Source organism: Mollisia scopiformis (assembly GCF_001500285.1).
Source record: "Mollisia scopiformis unplaced genomic scaffold LY89scaffold_1, whole genome shotgun sequence".
Classification (NCBI taxonomy): Eukaryota; Fungi; Ascomycota; class Leotiomycetes; order Helotiales; family Mollisiaceae; genus Mollisia; species Mollisia scopiformis.
The window spans coordinates 1019291-1037499 of NW_017263581.1; the positions used below are offsets into that span (position 1 = coordinate 1019291).

The following is an 18209-nucleotide window of genomic DNA, read 5'->3' on the forward strand; positions in this document are numbered from 1 at the left end:
GAGGATAGATATCGGCAAGGAACAACGGTTACCGTATCCGAGATTCTTCAATCGGGACAAACATCGCCTGCGCCCTCGTCTGCAAGTCTCCCCACAGAAAGAGATCTTTATCGAACCATGAGTCGTGCGAGATACGGATCGATGATAGACTCTGTAGCTGAAGAGTCGGAGTTTGGAGAGTACATTGGAAGCTACTGAATTTGGGAGACACGATTGGAGTTTAAAGTTATTATGTTGGCATGAGTCGTTATTGGGTTTGGCATTTGTTTGATGGCGTTGGGAACACTCTGCTAGGTCATGAGTTTGGAGGGAGTTGTGTGATTGGCATAGGTTGCAAGTCCTGTTCTTTAAACTAATATCGAGCCATCAAGACATGAGATATTGTTTCAAGTCATTTGAGGCTCACGGCAAGAAATCAAGTTTAGATTTTATGTTACAACTTCTCAGATACCATCTAGATTTGTTCGCTAGTGACAGAATGTATTCTTTCAAGTTATCGTCCTCCAAACGGGCATCAATAAACCCGTTTAATACCACGGTGTTACGAAAGACCTATCTATCATTGGCTCCAATACCAACAATGGTTCAGGTAGTTTGCATCCATACTCGTCGTTGACCTTGATGAGAGCAGGGAAGTATATTATGGGTCGGCTAGGCTGATTGGGAGGTACGATTGTTGTGCGTGATTCTCGTCTGAACCTCGACTGATCAGGTCCATCCAAGAATGATTCTTGTGCTCCGATATGCTTCGGTGGAGGGTCTGGTCGTTCCCCGGGAATTATCTGCGGCGTTTGCAAGCTGTTATCGTATTTGTTACTTGGAATTGTTGATGGCACACTATCTTCGACTCCTGCATTCGAAATGAATATCTCATTTGTGCCATTAATCTCAATTTCTCTCAGCGGACTTGAATTGGCGTTTATATTGCGGTGTTGCGTAGCCTCTTGCTGGAATATCGGTGTAAAGTGAGGCTCGGATCGAGACCTTTGGGTCAAAGATCGGAACCCTTCTTGCTCCGCCAATTGTTGTCTATCGTAGCCTTGGTAATTCTGCGAACCATCATACTGATTTGGAGTCTCGCCGGTGCGTGTCCGATACATAGGTGCTCCTTCACTGTATGCCCCATCTTGCTGAGCTGAAAGTCTCATAATACTTGCGGTTACAGGCGGGCGGTCTCTATCCTTGCGAGACTTTTCGGGCTTGTCTCTCTCCTTTTCCTTTGTAGAATGACTTCTCCCTATCTGTAGTCGTCTTCTTCTTTTACGCTGCTCTGGGGGTAACTGAGGCAGCACATCGCTATGCGATGTTGAACTCCGTACCGTTAGAGCATTTGACTGCTGCTGGGATACCTGCGAATTGATTTGGTAAAGACCATTTGGTGTCATGTTTGCTCCATGCATATCATTTGTAGGCCTCCTTTTCCAGTTGAGTTCCCAACCACAAGGTTGGCCGAAAAGAAGCACTCCAATGTCCGTCGCTGCGGTGACAATTGATCGGAGATTTCCTAATCGTCTTCCACCACCAACTCCGATGTGATCTGGTTCCGCGAAGGGACACAATATCTCATCAAGCGAATCCACCATCAAGTTAATTCTCAAAGTCGTGTTATGGAGCTGAACGGTTCTGTCTTGCGCTCCAGTGAGCAGATATAGCCCCAGTCTCCGCCATTCGCACAAGGCAACCTCGTCCACTTTGTTTACTATTAGTTTAATCCGTAGGCTGGTAAGAGTTATTACGCACCTGGATCATCATCTTTTAAACGAGGGGTGTTCTTGAAAGCAGTCATGAACAGCACAATCTCCTTGGGGAGAAGGGAACTCGCTGGCTCGCCATGAAGATCTATTGCTGCAACCAATGCTCTCGCAATTACAATTCGAATAAATGTTGCTCGGTGAGAAGGTCTAAGCAGATTGCTTGCGAGTCTTCTCGTCGTTTCTTCGTCGTCTGATTTGAAGAGCCTCTTCTGTAAGAGATTCTGTATGTCTTCTGTCTCAAGACCCAATGGTCTGTCGTGGTAATAATGATAGATTGCATGCGCCTCTATCAAGCCCTGAAGTTGCTTTACTTTCGATGCAATTTTCTGATCTTCTTCGGGTTGTGGAAGATAATCATCGAGGTTCATGAGGGTAGTTCGGTAACTCTCCACTCGTGTGGGAGCTTGCGTTGGAGGCTGCCTGGACACCGAAAGAGTTTCCAGTTTATCCCGAGCGCTGCCAAACACTCGAGCAGAGAAAGATTTCCTCGATACTGGAGAGTTCATCTTGCATGCTAATTGAGTTTCAAAGTCCGACGGAGATCTTGAACTTTTACGAGGAAAGATCTCGGCTGGGGGGATTGCATGTGCGAAGGCTGAAGGGTATTACCACTAATTGACTGGACCGCCTCATTCTCACAAACACAATGCACACTGCAGGCGTTTTCTAATTTGGACGTGCGTCTTTTATTGAATCATGGGTTTCATCCATCAGGCTGCGCAAGCGCCCGGAAGAACACAGCCAAGCCATGTCTTGGGTCACACCGATCGGTGTAGATTACGCCACCTAGAGCCTCGCCGCCCAGCCTCACGGTTCGCCCTTTTAACGGCCCCGAAACGAGCTCATACGGCTGTCAGACATGTGAGGCGGAATTTCCTCGCTGCTCTCAATTCTTGTTCCTCTGTCGTTCCCTGTAAAATAGTTACCATTCCCCGCGAGTTCGTCTCTTCATGAAACTTTGACAGGAAGCATGTCTTCGATGCAGCCAGAGATCGTTGTGGTGCGTCTAAATGGCTACCCTCCAATAAATTGTGTACTGAAATTGCGAATAGGGGATTGATTTTGGGATGACATTTACTGGTCAGTATCTTCGGAATCCCTTCTCTGGACTATTCCTTACAGGGCCTCCCAGGTGTTTCCTATCTTAGGACGCATATGCCTGCTCCCATTTTCATCCAAAAATGGCCCATGCGAGCTCACGAGTCGAACCGAAAAGTACCTACGGTGTTGCATTATCCTCCAATGGGTGGCTCTCCGGAATGGGGATTCCCTTGCCAGTTCGTTGATGGAAAACACGAATGGTTTAAGCGTTATCTTGACCCGGCTCACCTAGAGGATTGTCGAAGACAAGTACCCGATAATGACCTGCCAACGATTGATGAAGTCAGAAGGTGGTATCGAGACTATATGTCATGTCTTTTCACATACATTAGTCGTTACCTTCAAGACATCATGGGCGATTGGCACGCGCGGCGTGTTGAGTTCATTTTCAGTTTACCGACCACATTCAGGTCGCAGGAGATTAGTACTACCTTACGAGACCTGCTGAGGCAGGCGGGATTTGGCAGAGGAACCCATCATACATTAGATTTTGGTCTCACAGAACCTCAGGCGGCGGCGGTGGACGCTGCAAAACACAGCACAAAATCTCTCAATGGTGGTGATATTTTATTGGTATGTGACGCTGGTGGTGGAACGACTGATTTTGCACTTCTCGAACAAATGACTGCCCGAGGGGCGAGACCTGAGCTTCGAGAACTAACCACTGTTCCTGGTATCGACGTGGGGTCTACAAACATGTGAGTGTGGACATCTCTTTCCTCTTGAATTTGATCCGTCATCTATTTCCTCCTGTGCTTTGACCGCTAGGCATAGATTCGTGAAACGGACCCTTCAACCCTTGTGAAAGATCAAATAGCTAATGCCCGTCTTCTAGTGACACAGCCTTCGAAACTTTGGTCGACAGTCGCCTTCGAGCCGGACGCTTGCATCTTGCTGAAAATACTTCGTGGACGAGTATGTCAAATTTTCCCCTACTTTGTATTCATTCTAGGAGGCGAGCCTTTTGTGGTCAACCTCGGGAGCAAAACCTTAGGAAATGATTCATTCCAACTGCTCGGATGAGCTCCTTAGCTCCTAGATCTCCGTCAAAAGTGTATACTGATTTGTCTATAGTGATGAACAGCACAGAATTTCAGATGTGGAAGTGCAGTTTTGGTCATGCTTCAACGGAAGACACTCCAAGATTCACAGTAACTGTTCCTTATCTCGACGAAGGGGTTTCCAACAGAGAGGCTGGAATTGAAGGAGGCAAGATGACTTTCTCACAGTGAGTAAAATAGCAGGAATCTTAAGAAGGAGTGGAAATTTGCTGACAATGTCAACAGCTCTGATTTCGAGGACTTGTTTGACCCTCAAGTGAGGGAAATAGTCAGAGTGATTAGACAGCAGCTGGATCGTCTGAGGCAGACACATCCTGGTAGATTCGTGGTAAGAAGAACATCTGAAATGAAACAGAGGGCTTGACTGATGACAATTTAGAATTATCTCATTTTGTCTGGTGGTTTGGGAAGCTCTCCATATCTTCTCAAAAAGCTTCGAACCGCATTCGTTCTCAACAAGCACCAGGCCGCACCATATCTCGAGATCTTATTATCTGACGAACCGTACGTATTTTCAACCTACAAGATGTTCTTTCATTGATATCCTCTAGGCAATTAGCAGTTTGTAGAGGACTGGTGATCGATCGAATGCAGAGAATCACAACAAACAGAAATGTGTTGACTGGGCGGATCTGCCCGGCCTCTTATGGTATTCTGTGCGATATGCCTTACGACGAAGATAATCCTCAACATATCAACCAAACTCCTTACAAGGACCCAATCAACGGGCTTCTTTATGTAAGGAATCAAGTCGATTGGATGATCAAGAAGGTTTGTACGATTGATGTCAATTGACTGAAAAGTTGCTGACACGATTTTCTAGGGCGAAATGATCGACATCGACAAACACGTTGCTCATAATTTTACAAAGATCGTGTGCAAAGTAAAAGAAGAGAAGACGGAGACGAATGATAACAGACGGATATGGAGAAACAGAGTCGTCATTTCACACGCTGACATACATCGCCTACCAAGTAATTCGGATCATGCCGATTGCTTCGTCTTGTGCAACATCACATCCAACCTCTCTTCGGTACCAATGAGCGAATTCGAGATCGTCAAAGAGCACAAGTCATGGTACAAAATTGGCTCCCGCGAAAAATGGCGAATCGCCGAACACGAAGTCCGAGTCGTCATCGGGTCGACGGACATCAAGTTCGAGCTCTGGTTCAAAGAACAACAATACAACAAGCCTAACAGTATCAGGGTAGAGTGGTTAGAAGGAGCTACTATTGCGGCGCCAAACGAGAATAGGCGGCTGGATTCTAATATCCTGGACGGGATCAGGAAGAGGAAAGCTATTAAGAACTCGAAGGATAAAGACAAGACGGCGCAGAATTTGAGGAGTAACTTGAGGAGTCCAAGGTTAGGGGGATCGTCGAGGAGCAGGTTTTGATAGGAGCGGTCATTGGGATGTGGTGCTTTGATGTGAGATAAGATGAGACGAGTTGAGATGAGATGAGAAACGATATGATACCCATGCGTGGTGTTTGGTGTTGGGTTACTCTTGGCTCTGCCACAAAAGGGCGAGAAGAGTTTAGCATTTGCATAAATTTAACTATTGGCCTTTACTTTCAAGACAATACCGGAAGGACAGTAGATCCTTGCTTTGCACTTTGTGACGATCGATGCTTGTGGTTCAGTCCAAGCGAGAGCAGTGATTTCAGGCCCCCCTTTTCTTAGGCGAAAATTGGGTCAAACCACTAATACAGACGCTCCTCGAGTCTGTCAACATTATAGATTTTTGCATAAAGTGACAAGAGCTGTCAGTATCAAATTTCATCAATGCAGAGCATTTTTGTGCTTTTACATCACCCAGGTGTTTAAAGATTCCTCCCCGAATGCTTATGAGTGATGTACGAGTCTTCAATGCAGTGTACATCTCTCACTAGCCCACACGTCCGCCGAACTTCGTTCTCTCAAAGAAGTCGTAGAATAAGATATCAAGTTTAAAGTGACGATTTCCAACGACATGCAAGAAGATGAGATGCGAACAAAATATCGAATATTGCCAGGTTCCTGTGATAGAACATGTCGTATGTAGTCGATATTGCTTATGATTACAAGTTATATCGCTATCCAAATTGCAAAAGACTTGCACCTAGCTCACTCAGCAGCTACAATCCTGACTTCTCTTGCCACCGCATTACAGAGTTCGACTCTGATGCCCGCACCTGTCAGGACATGGATCCATAACCTCTGAGTATCGCTCAACCTGTCATTCTCGCTCTTGACCTCAGAGAAGACAACTTCCTTCTTCTCCGTATCCCACAAAAAGAGATCAGGCATACCACCACCTCGTACTCTGTACTCTTGCGCCATCACTTTACAAACAGTGGCAAGCGCCTGTCCATCAAAACAGCCAACGATTTCCAATAAATCGTCTAGCTCAAAATCCCAATTCAGACCAATGATACAAGTGCGCTTTTCTCTTTCCCTCGCATCAACAGCACGGATTATATCGGCTGCTGACCCGTTCCCAATCTCAACTAATCGATGGTTGATTTCGGACGCTCGAGAAGGAAAGAATGCATCCGTATGCAGGTCCAATGGACAGGTCTGATATGCCGTCTGAAACACGTTGGGGATGTACACGAAAAGCACATCATAGAACATATATGCAAACAAGGTACGGATGATACCGCCTTCAGCATGATAGCCTTTGTATCCTCTTGATCGGTAATCAGACAAGCACATAGCTTCGACGCTGCATTCACCACCACCCTCCGCTTCATCAATCCAAATTGTCTTTGTGCTACGTTGACGCTCTTCACCTTGAGCACTTGGACGCCGTTTAGCAGGTGGATATTCCTTCTTGATTTGAACACCCTTGACTGTGACTTCGATTGGTTTTGCTAAGGAGACATGTCCGAAATCATGTTGCTCACGCTTCGGAATTTTCAAGTTCTTTTCAAGCTTTCGGATCCGTTTTTGGAGGTCGTAGTGGTAGATCATGTGGCAATCTTTATCCTGTAGTCCAGCCTCGCAAGTTCGCAGAGAGACTCGCTTCCAATGTCTCTTTTGCTGCTCGATATCTGAGCTACCAAAAGGTGGTTGTAGAGCATACATGTAGTGTTCTTCCAGAAGTGCTTTTCGCTGATACCAAGCACCACGTCGAGCTGCATGGAACAGTCGCTGATCAAGAAGCTCAGAAGTGACAGCATGCTCTCGTTCGTGCATTTTAAAGCGTCCAAGGACATACATACCTTTGTGAACGATACGTGTATAGACCCATGCTGGTGAGAAACGGCGAAGATAGGCACCTTCGCCACTCTCGTAGACTCGGTCTTCTTTTCGTTGCTCTTCTTTCAACAATACTTGCCAACGCGGGTAGACTGCCTCGAATATGGAAAGCACTTCTTCCAGACCAGCTTTGCCCGGGTTGCCATTGAGTTCTAAGATATTGTCGACTCTAAATTGCGTTCGAAGAGCTGCTTCGAATTCTAGTAACTCTGATCTGGATGGGAAGATGTTTGCAGACCGTGAGACAATATAGTCTGGAAAGTTTCGACGAGATATGCGAGCAAGTATAATGGTTGTCAAAGACTTATCAGTCCATTCAGTAGACCTGTAGAAGACCAGATGCACCCTCTCGAAAAGTTTCAATGTAACCAACGAGAGCCGAATACAAGATCCCGTGGTTGCCAATATTTTCTTGAGGAAGTGCTTGTCTCTGTTCGAATCTGACATCGAGTCTTCCTCGTCATCATTCTCTCCAGATTCAGAAGCATTGGTCTGCTCGCTGTCAGATCGTTTCAGACCAACCCAGGCAAGACCGCTCTGCTTTCGACTCATCTTTCGAAGAGCTTGAAGTAGACCGGACTTATTCTTTCCTTGGACCCTAGCTTCTTTTGCAAGGGTTTTGACTTCCTCAAGATTGAGCAAAGAAGACGCTTCTTCCATGGTCGTAATCATCTCCTCTGAACAGTCTGCAAAGCTGAAACATGATTCAAGCATTGTCCCTTCAGGTGGACTGAGTTCAGCAGGGTTTGCATGGACGTCTGCAGTTGAGTCGGGCAAAATCTTAACGATTTGCAATGCCTGGGCGGTAGATGGTAGATCTGAGACATCGCCATAGTATCCGAGACGGTTGATACGATGCCATGCAGAGGTTTTCCTGAGAAATAATCGAACATATCTTTCACACATTAGTCATTGCCATGATATACGGTCTCTTCACTTACAAGTATTGAGCTTCGTAACTCAAGTCTCTCCACTGCCTGAAGACCTCCATCTCTTTCTCATCAAAAAGATGTCCTTCATCTTCCAAGACAGTTTCTAGAGCAAGGTTAAAAGCATCTACGTAAATAGAGCTCTTTCCTTTGGTCCAATTTCTTTGACTTAAGCGAGGCTTCAGATCTTCTGGGACATCTTCAGCTGCTCGCATTGCCTCATACTCGTCAATTGCCTCCTTGTCCGTTTTAATTGGAGGTAAAGCACTTTCGAGCTCAGCAGGCCGTTGAATGGTAGATGGGCCATCGTCTCCAGATTCGTTCTCGTCATCGGAATCCGGGATCTCTTCACGATGGCGACGAGGCGTCTGTACGATTGATTCTGCATCAGAAACATCTCGAGAGTCCTCGCCATCCGTACTTTCGAAGGTCTTCAATCGCTTTGCAGGGGGTGAGACATCATCATGAAATTGTGTGGATGCTGGATGCGGGATCCTGCGTCCCAACATTGTATTGTGTTTGGAAGCGCGTTGATGATCGAGTACCATAATTCATTGCTCGAGTCTGAAAGGAAAGTCAATGTCTCATTCATTCATTGGTGTTGAAAGCTTTCCAGTTCGGCGCGTCATTAAGGCACCGACGCGACATCACGCGACCTCGTGTTTTCATCTCAAAGTTCCAATTTGAGAATGGTGAATTCTTCTCCCAGCTTCATAAGTCAACATCTCCAGCCATGTCTCAACCAGGTACTCCGAGCGATACGACCGCACAAGAACAAGTAATTTCCAGTATCAGCGCAGCAGCACACGCGTATCAGATCGCAATGCAACAACAATCCTCTACTCCTCCGTCTGTGCCAATCGCAAGCAACGACATAGTGATGGCGGATAGCACACCTGTCGAAGTTGCTGTGAGTCTCTAAGCATGATACCTGTGTATTCGTAACTGATCTGTCTAAAGTCTCCAGCTGTCGTGGCCAGCGCAGCAGCCAATGCTCCAAGCCCTCTTCCTGGACGGATGGGAACCCCCTCGAGGACGAATGGCAACGATGTGACGTCTCGAGCTACCTCTCAACACCCTGATCCCGCTGCTACTATACCCAAGGAAGCTCCTCCACACGGTGCGCCTACGAGACAATACATCAACAGCAAGGTGACGGGGCCACTGATCGACGGGATGAAGCTTGTCGCAAAGGAGAAGTAAGTTCTACTATTTGGCATTGAGCTATGTCCTCTTGTCCAGCAACAGACCAGACAATGAATTGTTAGTTGGCATGCTGACATTACTTTCAGGCCCAAAGATCCTCTCCGAATGCTGGGTGAATATCTCTTGCAGAAATCTCGCGAGTTGGAAGGAACATGAGAGAATTGGCATTGATGCGACCTATATGGATGACAATAATCGAGGGGTATGTTCAGATAGTCACTACTTGAATGGAGCATGGGCAGAACTGGCAATCATTGAGGGAAGGCGCATTTGGGATAGCTTTGCATTCACAAGCACATTCGAGCATGATATGGGGCTATTGAAATTCTGGCGCAAAGGTTCTGGATTGTGTTCGAGATCTGATTCTTTTATGCGGTTTTCATGCTACCATAAAGTCCACCGAAGCAGATTAGCATTCAATGCAAATTGTCCACACCCCAACTCCATGCCAAAGCAACCGTGACCAATATCAATCTACACTTATGCGACCATGGTGCTGGCGGTGGCACTCTCGTATCTCCAGGTTGGTGGAAGAACACCGACGGTCTTGTAGTATCGGGAAAGACGGTGGATACGGGACTCGATGAGAATGAGACGGAACTTGGAGTCCTTGTCCTTTCGGTTGCGCTCAAGATGCTTGCGAACAGCAACGGCCTGGGGAAAATTAGCAATCATCTAAGTCATTTGTAGGTATTTGCTCACCTTCTTGATCAACATGTACAAATCCTCTGGGATCTCTGGGGCGAGGCCTGTAGGAAAAATCAGTTTATGAATTGGGACGGCAGTTTTGTTCAGTTCGAATTTCACTCCGTCAGTCAGAGACCAAGCGGAGGCAGTAATTTCTTGCAATAAATTGCAAGTATCGTGGGCTTATCCAGCGATGTGTGTTGTGGGGTATAGTCGTACCATTTGACTTGAGGATTCGCAGAATCTTGTTACCTGCATGGAGATTTAGCATAGTTTATTAACACCACGGACGCTGCGCAGCGTTGAAAAACATACCAGTGACAACCTTGACTTGGGCAATACCGTGGGAGTCACGGAGGACGACACCAATTTGCGATGGGGTAGCACCCTTCTTTGCAAGCTTGCAGATTTGGTCGACAACTTGCTCGGGGGTGGTCTTCAACCACGCAGGAGGAGTGCGGGAGTATGGGAGAGCAGAGGCTGATATGCCCTTTCCGTTGGAATGAAGACGACCCATTTTGACGATAATTGACGGGAGTGGTTGTCGTTGTCGTTGTCGTGAAGTCGCTTTGGTGTTGAAATTGGTCGAGATGGAGTTTTGAGTTTGTGGGTGAAAGTGCGAGCTCGCTTGAGATTGTTTTCGCGCTAATCCCAATTGAGGAGCTACTACATCAAATAAAATCTCGACCGAACTCTCTGCATCTTCGTCACTGGCATCAAAACAAAACTTCATTCCATCAGAGAGGTGGACTACTCGAAGCGCGCAACAGCATGATCTCGCATTCAAGCTCATGACTTGCGCAATTTTCATTCTTGTGAGTATCTGCATCATTTTCACTTCCACGCATTGCGCATTACGAGATATTCAAATGATGATACACCATTTTTATATTTTCTGGTACCTGTAAGTCTCCTCTTCTGTTGCAAGGGGTTTCAGTACTGACATATTTCATAGCTTGATTTAGAAACTCCTGCGGGAGTGACAATGATCTCACTGGACTTCTGATTTCATCTCGATACATGCGTTGGCGATACTGGATCATCCAAGCTGCTGTACCATTGCTAATGCTTCAAGTACTTTGCAGTTATACTTATGGCGGATCTCATCATACCCATTACATCGGATTACGTTGAAGGCGGGAGAAGAAATAAGATCTGGATGGAGGATAGGTAGGTAGATAGTTTAGGAATACACGAGGTTGCTCTCACTTTCAGAATGCATTTATCATCTCCCAAACAGCCATCAGTGCCGTCGTAGACTTGATATCAAATGTGAACGAATAATCTTCCATGGATTTACTGTGCTGCACTGTTGGAAAAAAGAATCGAAGCGGCTTTTACCTCCGGTTTGTTAAAGTGGACACGAAGAAGAGCCCACCAAAGTCGCAGTCTTACGCAAGCCGCAAATTGATTTCAAATGCATATTGCAAACACATCCTTTAGGCCAGGTTCAAATTGCTTTTTGATTTACGCCGTATGTGTGCCAATTGGCAATACTAAAAGTACAGAATGGGATTTTGAATCCGAAACGTGTGAGACTTGCCTTGGCCGCCAATCAAGCTCCAGAACCATTCGCTGCCTCCATTTGAATGCGTCGGGGTATATCGTAGTAGCTGGAGCAATTTACCAAGCAGAAACTTCGAAGTTTTCCTATGTCTGTTAGTAAAAGGGCTTTAAAAAAGAGGGTCTCGAGCGTTTACCTCAGAGAAGTAGGTTGTGACCACAGTACGGTCTGCAAATTTTCTGCCTGCTAGAGCACGAAGTGCTTTGCCTGCGGATTCGGGAGTATCAAATTTGACGAAGATCTTTCCAACGCCATTGGATTGCCTGCTGCCTCCACTTGGTCTTGGTACTTTCATATCCAAGACTCTGCCATACTTTTCGCACTCTTCCTTCACGTCTTCGCAGATTTCTGCGCAACACTGTCAGCGCGAGATAACAACAAAACACGGACAACATACCATCGTAATCATCATTGTCAATCAGTTCCTCAGCGGTAACCATGTTCAGCAGTTGGAGTACACGACCGTCCTCCAGTCCTGTCGAAGTAGTACCAGCAAGCATAGACATAGCATTGACTCCCATCTCAAGGCCAGAGACTTGGGTGTGTCCGATACTTGCTCTTTGTACCTTGAGATGCTTGTCTCCAAGCTCCATACCGTTGAGTCCTTCTACAGCGATATCAGTTGCCGCAGGGTCAGAGTATTCACAGAAAGCGATCCCCTATATTTGATTAGTAGGGTAGTCATCAATTTGCACACGAGACTTACCCGTGACTCTTCAGTGCCATTATCCTTTACCAGTACAAACGCCTTCAGCTCTCCGAATGAGACCAATAGTTCAGTTACCTGCTCATCAGTGAGATAAAGAGGAATATTAGATATGCAGATCTTGTTCTGCGTATCCACGACTACGTTTGAGACAACTCCAGGCTCGTATGGAGTTTCGTCAGTAACTGCAGGAACAATATAGTCTTTTGGTCGGCGAATCGAAAGACCTTTGGTATCACCATTTGCTGCTCCATTCATGTGTTCATCCTCCATGGTGATTCCGTCAAGCGCAAGAGCCATGGTAGCATCAAGAGGTAGCTTGAATTCGAGTAATGCGAATGACCTGTCCTTCGAAATCTGTGCTGTGATACATGGATCAGAGCCTTCCGTGATATTCAAACCGTTCAGCTGTAAATTGAAGAAGTTGACCACCGACTCTTCAGTAACAGATGTAGGGAGATTATGGACGAGAAGACGCTTTGCTTGCCGAGAGTTGGATGGCTTGAGAGCTGCATTTGTTACTGAGCCACTGGGTTGGGCCATGAAAGCCTGTAATTTGCTAGGATCCATGGGTTGTTGTCTTGGAGCTCCAGGGAGTGGGAACATTCCGGATAGCTTTGCCTGCTCAGCGGTAACATTTTCATAACCAGGTGGCTTGATATCCCATTGAGTCAAACGTCTCTTGCGCTCAAGGATAGGTACCACATCTGTCAGATCCGGGGTAGGCTCCTTCTTCTTGGGTGGAGGGGTTGGACTTTTCTTGCGTTGCGCTGCAAACTCGTCGTGGTCATTGCGATCGCCTCTGTCTCTGTCGCCTCCTCTACCACCTCGTCGTCCTCCACCACCGCCTCTCCGGTCGTCAAATAGGTCCCGGTCTCTTCTTTGTGGCCGGTCATCATCCCGTCGAGCTTCGCGCCTGGAATTCCCACGGTCTCGGTCCCATTCTCTATCACCACCTCCTCTTCGATCTCTGCCAGAGTATCTGTCCTCTCGTTCTCGCTCTCTGTAATCGCGGCTGCTAGAGTAGGAATCTACGTCGCCGTCGCGGCGAGACGGTCGTGAGCCTCGATGTCCGGGAGATCTCGAACGCCGCCTGTCGCGATCACCTCTGTCCCGACGATCATCACGCGAGGACTGCATGAATTAGCTATTGGCATTGATAAGCTTTAAAAAAGACTTACAGGATAATCTCTGGATGAGCCATGGCGACCAGTATCTGCTGATGCTTGCTTGTCAGTAGTAGCTCCACTTTGCTGTTTAGAATTTGCTGAAGACGACGAAGGTGCCATGCCTCTTGATGAGTAGCTGTCGCCGTTCATGTTGGCGATCGCAATTAGAGATTGTCCGATGTATTTGACAAGCTCCCAGTTGAAAAAATTAATGGAGTTGCTCTGAGGCTTTGATGGGCCTAATTTTCTGCGAGGGTCGCGAAAGTAATGCGGCTGCTAGCGTCAACTCCTTGCTCGCGGCGAGGCTACTTTTCTTAAGACGCGCCAGTCTAGACTCTGCACATGTCCAGTTCTTCTGACAATGGCGAATTTTCGTGTCTCAGAATGGCGCAAGCTACCTGTAAGTCTTGCAGAACTTTGTATAGACACAACGCTGCGCTGCGGTCAATCCTTCAGGTGGAAGAAGCTCCGAGATGATGAGTGGTGAGTCCATTCGCGTTGAGCTCATTATAGGGGCTAATCACTGAACAGGTCTTGTGCACTTCATGGTCGAATATTGTCTCTAAGACAAGACTCTACCCATGTACATTATCGAACCACAAGATCCAATATTTTATACCCTCCTAGCCCACCTTCATCGGCCAGATCTTCCGCCGTTACACCAAATGCTGAAGATGAAGAAACGGAGGCTTTGTTGAAGCATTATTTCAACCTCACACCTAATCTGACCGCGATGTATGAACAATGGTCATCGGTAGATTCCAACTTTAAGAAGAGAGCCCCCAAGTTCACTGGAATTCGGATCCTTAAGCAAGATGCATGGGAAGCTCTTGTTGGGTTCATATGTAGCAGTAATAATAATATTATAAGAATATCACAAATGGTATGAGTAGTCTATAAGTTTCATGACCAATTGTTAACGGACTTACCAGGTTAATAACTTATGCTTACATTATGGTCCTCTCGTAGGTCATATTGATGATCAGGCATTTCATGACTTTCCGCCACCAGAAGCCCTCACAGGACCTGGTGTCGAATCGCATCTCAGAGAGCTTGGCTTTGGGTACCGAGCAGCCTATATTGCCAAGACAGCAAAGATAGTTGCAAACGAGAAACCAGACGGCTGGCTCCAGAATTTGTGCAATCCGGAACCCTACGATCCTAATCCTGATCAGAAACCCTTACCAGAAGGAGGCCGTGAAGGGTATCGTGAAGCACATGAGGAATTGCTACAGCTTCAAGGCGTTGGGCCTAAAGTAGCTGACTGTGTTTGCCTGATGGGATTGGGATGGGGAGAAGCTGTCCCTGTTGACACGCACGTGTGGCAGATTGCTCAGCGAGATTACGGATTTGGCAAAGGAAAGCACAAGAGTCTAACCAAAGCAACCTATGATGCGATCGGCGACCGTTTTAGACAGCTATGGGGTAAAGAAGCGGGTTGGTCGCAAAGCATTCTGTTCGCCGCCAACTTGAGGACGTTCTCGGAAAGGGTGGCAACCAAAATCGAGGTCGATGTTGATGAGGTAAAGATCAAGCAGGAAGATGGCACCATTGTGGAGTCCAAAGTTGTGGTCAAGCGTCAGTATGTTGTAGACGAGGTCAAGGAAGAGCCCGATGATGATAAAGCCAGTATCATAGACATAGAGACTTCGAGGTCACAAAGAGCAAAACGAAGAAGGGCATGAGAAGAATGTTCTTTGGTAGTATGTAGATTATGTAAACTAGGTAAACGAAGCATAAGCAAAAGACTCTATCCATATTGTAAATCTAGCACTCACTATCTGCTTAATAAAACATCTCGAAATTGAGTAGGTACCTGTTGTCGTGGATGCTTGCTCCTCGGCTTTGAGAGGCTGATGATCCCTGACCCTGACTTCTTCAACGCTTCAAGCGAGACATCTGAGAAGAGCTTCCCCACGTTTTTGCACCCTTCAACACAATGCGATGGCCACCATGGTCGACAGAATCTGAAAGGGATCGCGATGAGAAGAAGAAGCCTGTATCATGGACAGATAATCTTAATGCCACCGATTGGTCCCATTACACGGATCCGCGCACCATAATTCCTACCATCCTCCTCACCACAACAATCTTGGCCTCCGCACGCCTTTACCGTACATACTTGCGACGCATACCTGAAGCCGCACACATCAAGCCGACGTTCTTCAGGAAAAGAAGTCTCTTTGGCACAGTCACAAGAGTTGGGGATGCTGATGGCTGTCGATTATTTGTTCGAGACCCGAAGTACTGAATGTTGATATGGGTAGCTAACAAACTACTAGCACACGCCAGGTGGCAGATTAATGGGATGGGGTTGGCTACCATGGCGGAAAGTCCCATCGAACGTATCAGATCTGAAGAATAATACGATATCCATTCGATTAGCTGGAATCGATGCGCCTGAGGGTGCTCACTTCGGCAAGACCGCTCAACCATATTCGGCGGAGGCAATGGAATGGCTGAAGAGCTATATTTTGAATCGACGAGTGAGGGCGTATATCTATAAACAAGACCAATACTCGCGGATAGTAGCCACTGTCTTTGTGAGACGGTTTCTGTTTCGGAGAGATGTAGGCAAGGAGATGCTCAAGAGGGGGCTTGCTACGATATACGATGCGAAGATGGGTGCCGAGTTTGGAGATTTTGAAGAAGAATATAGGAAGGTAGAGAAGGTTGCCAAGCGGAAAAAGCTTGGGATGTGGTCTGGAAAGGATTATGAGAGTCCGATGGACTACAAAAAGAGGACTGCAGCTCAGAACGAACAACATTGAAGAGGCGTCTCGACAACACTTTCAATGAATGGTAGACGTGAAGTGAGTGATCATCTGTTCCTGATTGGCGCTTTTAGGAGATTCAAGTGATCCTCTAAGCATTCAGTTTGTTTTCATTTCTATATTTCGAATATACACAGATATCTTATCATTTGCACAGAGCACTTGGACGGCGACAACGATCAGATCTAGAATACACATAAAAGCGGATGGATCTACTTGATATGGAGGGAGCTATGAAGCTCATCTGGATTCGGCAGACGGGACCTGAGCTCTCAGGACCGTAAGTTACACGCAAGACCAGATATGGAATATCTGTGCATGCGATGGTCTCAAAGCACGCACGCTTGTCGTTGCAATCGCAGGTGAGAACTCGATGAGGAGAACCGCCTCTGTATGAAAAGATGCAAAGCCAGTGCGGTGCATTGCTCCTGGCTCTCCAAATTCCGTCTGCCATTCAGGGATTTAGGCTAAGAAGGATGGATTGTCATAGCTTAGACACTCCCACCCGATATAGCTTGTTTCGATGTTTCGTCCTTCAACTGCATCTCGACCCCACGATTTTGCTCAACTTGGGCGTCCGTGCTTGTTGTCTGTCTGCTTGCGTATCAGTGTTCACCAGAGAAGCTTCCCATGTTTGATAATCTTTGTAATTGGGGTCGAGCTAAGTAATGATTTATGTTGTACCAGTTTGAAGCACGATAGCTAAGATCGGTATCTCGCTGGGAGGGGTGAGTCTGGATGAGAAAATTGTGTTCAATCGTCAACCAGGTTGAGGTGGATGCAAGGTATTGGGTAAAGAAACCGGTAATCAAACAGAACGAGACAAGAGCAATGATACTACCGTAGTTGGCAAAATCTGGCAACTCAGAACTAGAGGAAGTCAAGTCGTGTGTCATCATGGAAGGAACTTCGACGTGAATGGTCATTTAACAGAAACATAAACACAAGAGGTGAAATAAGGAATAATATGGCAACCCCTTGCTAATAACAAGAATCTCTGGACATTAATTGATATCATATTAAATATCATGAAAGTAGTACGTTCAAAATTGAGCACACTTGTATCATTATCGCCCATCCATTGGAGCTATTTCATACTGCCGCGAAACTCCAGTAACTACCAACGAGGACTGTAAGGGAAACTGTGATTGGCTGATTGTTAGTACGGAAAGTTTCTATTTGAAGATATTTCTTTCATTTATATCAAAGATAAGAGTGCATACATATTTGTTTGACCACTACTGATTTATATAATTTGAGCTCAAAGAAAATCGAGTCAATTGTGGCACTTGAACCCCGTGCCTTGGTTTGTGTATCTTTATTGAAACCGGAAAGTCCAAGCTATGGTTCCCAGCGACCACCAAGACCATGATATCTCTGAACCTATGCAGATGAAGGATCACAGATCAAGCCGTTATACGGCTGCTATCAACCAGAGCTCCAAGTTCTAAATCTGTACAGGCTCAGTCTCCTTATTGCTTGCCAATTCAAAATAGTAGAGACTTGAGTTTTATTCAAGCCTTTTCTCAGCTTAGTAATAACTACGATTATTTTATAACTTCAATGACCATGCTTTCAGCAACAATTTCAATTTCAACATCTTACATTGCAGTGACTAAAGACACACTTCTAGCGCGGAGACCCCATTTATTGCAGCCATTTCATCCCATCTCAGAGCTCCTGTCACTACTAACGAGACCGGTCCGTGTTGCACATACACCATGGTTTGAGGAATAGCTGGCTCGTCTCATCTCTGGGTAGCCCCAGATATAGCGTTTCCGGGACAGGACATAAAAGCCCTCTTATATGGTTCGTGGTGTTGAGCCTCATCCAATATACATGCGGGGTATTAAGAGGGATGATACGGATCGCAGGAAATAGAGCTATGACCCCAGACTTGACACAGGCCTGGAGCAACAAACCAACTGCACCGTGCTCGAGGCCATCCAAACGTGTCAATTGCATGTGAAGGCTGTCGTGCTCTATGCGCTCTGGAGCACTGTGGAAACTGGAGA

General features: G+C 46.4%; 8 protein-coding genes across 8 annotated transcripts; 4 read left to right on the forward strand and 4 right to left on the reverse strand.

Moving 5' to 3' along the window:
• Window positions 1-362: 362 nt before the first annotated feature.
• On the reverse strand, window positions 363-2355 carry LY89DRAFT_10482 (uncharacterized protein). The gene is made up of 2 exons (XM_018205034.1): window positions 1741-2355; window positions 363-1690 (listed from the first exon to the last, which is right to left on the reverse strand). The coding sequence occupies exons 1-2, from the start codon at window positions 2258-2260 to the stop codon at window positions 528-530; spliced, it is 1683 nt and encodes a 560-aa protein (XP_018078411.1). The 5' UTR covers window positions 2261-2355; the 3' UTR covers window positions 363-527.
• Window positions 2356-2619: 264 nt separating this feature from the next.
• LY89DRAFT_633891 (uncharacterized protein) lies at window positions 2620-5495 on the forward strand. The gene is made up of 9 exons (XM_018211362.1): window positions 2620-2754; window positions 2807-2834; window positions 2887-3553; window positions 3691-3770; window positions 3930-4083; window positions 4142-4244; window positions 4296-4420; window positions 4468-4687; window positions 4740-5495. The coding sequence occupies exons 1-9, from the start codon at window positions 2725-2727 to the stop codon at window positions 5310-5312; spliced, it is 1980 nt and encodes a 659-aa protein (XP_018078412.1). The 5' UTR covers window positions 2620-2724; the 3' UTR covers window positions 5313-5495.
• A 498-nt stretch (window positions 5496-5993) lies between these two features.
• Window positions 5994-8676, reverse strand: LY89DRAFT_633896 (uncharacterized protein). The gene is made up of 2 exons (XM_018211363.1): window positions 8101-8676; window positions 5994-8054 (listed from the first exon to the last, which is right to left on the reverse strand). The coding sequence occupies exons 1-2, from the start codon at window positions 8634-8636 to the stop codon at window positions 6023-6025; spliced, it is 2568 nt and encodes an 855-aa protein (XP_018078413.1). The 5' UTR covers window positions 8637-8676; the 3' UTR covers window positions 5994-6022.
• Window positions 8597-9739, forward strand: LY89DRAFT_633897 (uncharacterized protein). Its single transcript, XM_018211364.1, has 3 exons — window positions 8597-8998; window positions 9049-9287; window positions 9381-9739. The coding sequence occupies exons 1-3, from the start codon at window positions 8822-8824 to the stop codon at window positions 9448-9450; spliced, it is 486 nt and encodes a 161-aa protein (XP_018078414.1). The 5' UTR covers window positions 8597-8821; the 3' UTR covers window positions 9451-9739.
• Window positions 9622-10531, reverse strand: LY89DRAFT_604431 (40S ribosomal protein S13). The gene is made up of 4 exons (XM_018210356.1): window positions 10297-10531; window positions 10201-10233; window positions 9997-10043; window positions 9622-9948 (listed from the first exon to the last, which is right to left on the reverse strand). Exons 1-4 carry the CDS (start codon window positions 10496-10498, stop codon window positions 9775-9777), a joined length of 456 nt encoding a protein of 151 aa, XP_018078415.1. The 5' UTR covers window positions 10499-10531; the 3' UTR covers window positions 9622-9774.
• An 801-nt stretch (window positions 10532-11332) lies between these two features.
• LY89DRAFT_679312 (uncharacterized protein) lies at window positions 11333-13653 on the reverse strand. Its single transcript, XM_018213844.1, has 6 exons — window positions 13543-13653; window positions 13433-13467; window positions 12252-13385; window positions 11943-12204; window positions 11682-11893; window positions 11333-11631 (listed from the first exon to the last, which is right to left on the reverse strand). Exons 1-6 carry the CDS (start codon window positions 13568-13570, stop codon window positions 11605-11607), a joined length of 1698 nt encoding a protein of 565 aa, XP_018078416.1. The 5' UTR covers window positions 13571-13653; the 3' UTR covers window positions 11333-11604.
• LY89DRAFT_776252 (N-glycosylase/DNA lyase) lies at window positions 13543-15172 on the forward strand. Its single transcript, XM_018222027.1, has 3 exons — window positions 13543-13903; window positions 13952-14303; window positions 14353-15172. The coding sequence occupies exons 1-3, from the start codon at window positions 13782-13784 to the stop codon at window positions 15103-15105; spliced, it is 1227 nt and encodes a 408-aa protein (XP_018078417.1). The 5' UTR covers window positions 13543-13781; the 3' UTR covers window positions 15106-15172.
• A 28-nt stretch (window positions 15173-15200) lies between these two features.
• LY89DRAFT_10584 (SNase-domain-containing protein) lies at window positions 15201-16554 on the forward strand. Its single transcript, XM_018205037.1, has 3 exons — window positions 15201-15650; window positions 15703-16233; window positions 16352-16554. The coding sequence occupies exons 1-2, from the start codon at window positions 15360-15362 to the stop codon at window positions 16189-16191; spliced, it is 780 nt and encodes a 259-aa protein (XP_018078418.1). The 5' UTR covers window positions 15201-15359; the 3' UTR covers window positions 16192-16233; window positions 16352-16554.
• Window positions 16555-18209: the final 1655 nt, after the last annotated feature.

What these genes read in the sequence shown, in the direction of transcription:
- LY89DRAFT_10482 (XM_018205034.1), bottom strand. Translation starts at nt 2,260, where the DNA reads ATGAACTCTCCAGTATCGAGGAAATCTTTCTCTGCTCGAGTGTTTGGC. An exon ending in TTTAAAAGATGATGATCCAG is followed by an intron (nt 1,691 to 1,740) that starts GTGCGTAATAAC and finishes TAGTAAACAAAG; the next exon opens with TGGACGAGGTTGCCTTGTGC.
- LY89DRAFT_633891 (XM_018211362.1), top strand. Translation starts at nt 2,725, where the DNA reads ATGTCTTCGATGCAGCCAGAGATCGTTGTG. An exon ending in GGCAAGATGACTTTCTCACA is followed by an intron (nt 4,084 to 4,141) that starts GTGAGTAAAATA and finishes CAATGTCAACAG; the next exon opens with CTCTGATTTCGAGGACTTGT. An exon ending in CACATCCTGGTAGATTCGTG is followed by an intron (nt 4,245 to 4,295) that starts GTAAGAAGAACA and finishes ATGACAATTTAG; the next exon opens with AATTATCTCATTTTGTCTGG.
- LY89DRAFT_633896 (XM_018211363.1), bottom strand. Translation starts at nt 8,636, where the DNA reads ATGGTACTCGATCATCAACGCGCTTCCAAACACAATACAATGTTGGGA. An exon ending in AGTTACGAAGCTCAATACTT is followed by an intron (nt 8,055 to 8,100) that starts GTAAGTGAAGAG and finishes AATGTGTGAAAG; the next exon opens with ATATGTTCGATTATTTCTCA.
- LY89DRAFT_633897 (XM_018211364.1), top strand. Translation starts at nt 8,822, where the DNA reads ATGTCTCAACCAGGTACTCCGAGCGATACGACCGCACAAGAACAAGTA. An exon ending in GCACACCTGTCGAAGTTGCT is followed by an intron (nt 8,999 to 9,048) that starts GTGAGTCTCTAA and finishes ATCTGTCTAAAG; the next exon opens with TCTCCAGCTGTCGTGGCCAG. An exon ending in AAGCTTGTCGCAAAGGAGAA is followed by an intron (nt 9,288 to 9,380) that starts GTAAGTTCTACT and finishes CATTACTTTCAG; the next exon opens with GCCCAAAGATCCTCTCCGAA.
- LY89DRAFT_604431 (XM_018210356.1), bottom strand. Translation starts at nt 10,498, where the DNA reads ATGGGTCGTCTTCATTCCAACGGAAAGGGCATATCAGCCTCTGCTCTC. An exon ending in CCAAGTCAAGGTTGTCACTG is followed by an intron (nt 10,234 to 10,296) that starts GTATGTTTTTCA and finishes ATCTCCATGCAG; the next exon opens with GTAACAAGATTCTGCGAATC. An exon ending in GCGAATCCTCAAGTCAAATG is followed by an intron (nt 10,044 to 10,200) that starts GTACGACTATAC and finishes TTTTTCCTACAG; the next exon opens with GCCTCGCCCCAGAGATCCCA.
- LY89DRAFT_679312 (XM_018213844.1), bottom strand. Translation starts at nt 13,570, where the DNA reads ATGAACGGCGACAGCTACTCATCAAGAG. An exon ending in ATGGCACTGAAGAGTCACGG is followed by an intron (nt 12,205 to 12,251) that starts GTAAGTCTCGTG and finishes AATCAAATATAG; the next exon opens with GGGATCGCTTTCTGTGAATA. An exon ending in TCACAACCTACTTCTCTGAG is followed by an intron (nt 11,632 to 11,681) that starts GTAAACGCTCGA and finishes TAACAGACATAG; the next exon opens with GAAAACTTCGAAGTTTCTGC.
- LY89DRAFT_776252 (XM_018222027.1), top strand. Translation starts at nt 13,782, where the DNA reads ATGGCGAATTTTCGTGTCTCAGAATGGCGCAAGCTACCTGTAAGTCTT. An exon ending in AAGCTCCGAGATGATGAGTG is followed by an intron (nt 13,904 to 13,951) that starts GTGAGTCCATTC and finishes ATCACTGAACAG; the next exon opens with GTCTTGTGCACTTCATGGTC. An exon ending in TTATAAGAATATCACAAATG is followed by an intron (nt 14,304 to 14,352) that starts GTATGAGTAGTC and finishes CGGACTTACCAG; the next exon opens with GTTAATAACTTATGCTTACA.
- LY89DRAFT_10584 (XM_018205037.1), top strand. Translation starts at nt 15,360, where the DNA reads ATGCGATGGCCACCATGGTCGACAGAATCTGAAAGGGATCGCGATGAG. An exon ending in CTGATGGCTGTCGATTATTT is followed by an intron (nt 15,651 to 15,702) that starts GTTCGAGACCCG and finishes ACAAACTACTAG; the next exon opens with CACACGCCAGGTGGCAGATT.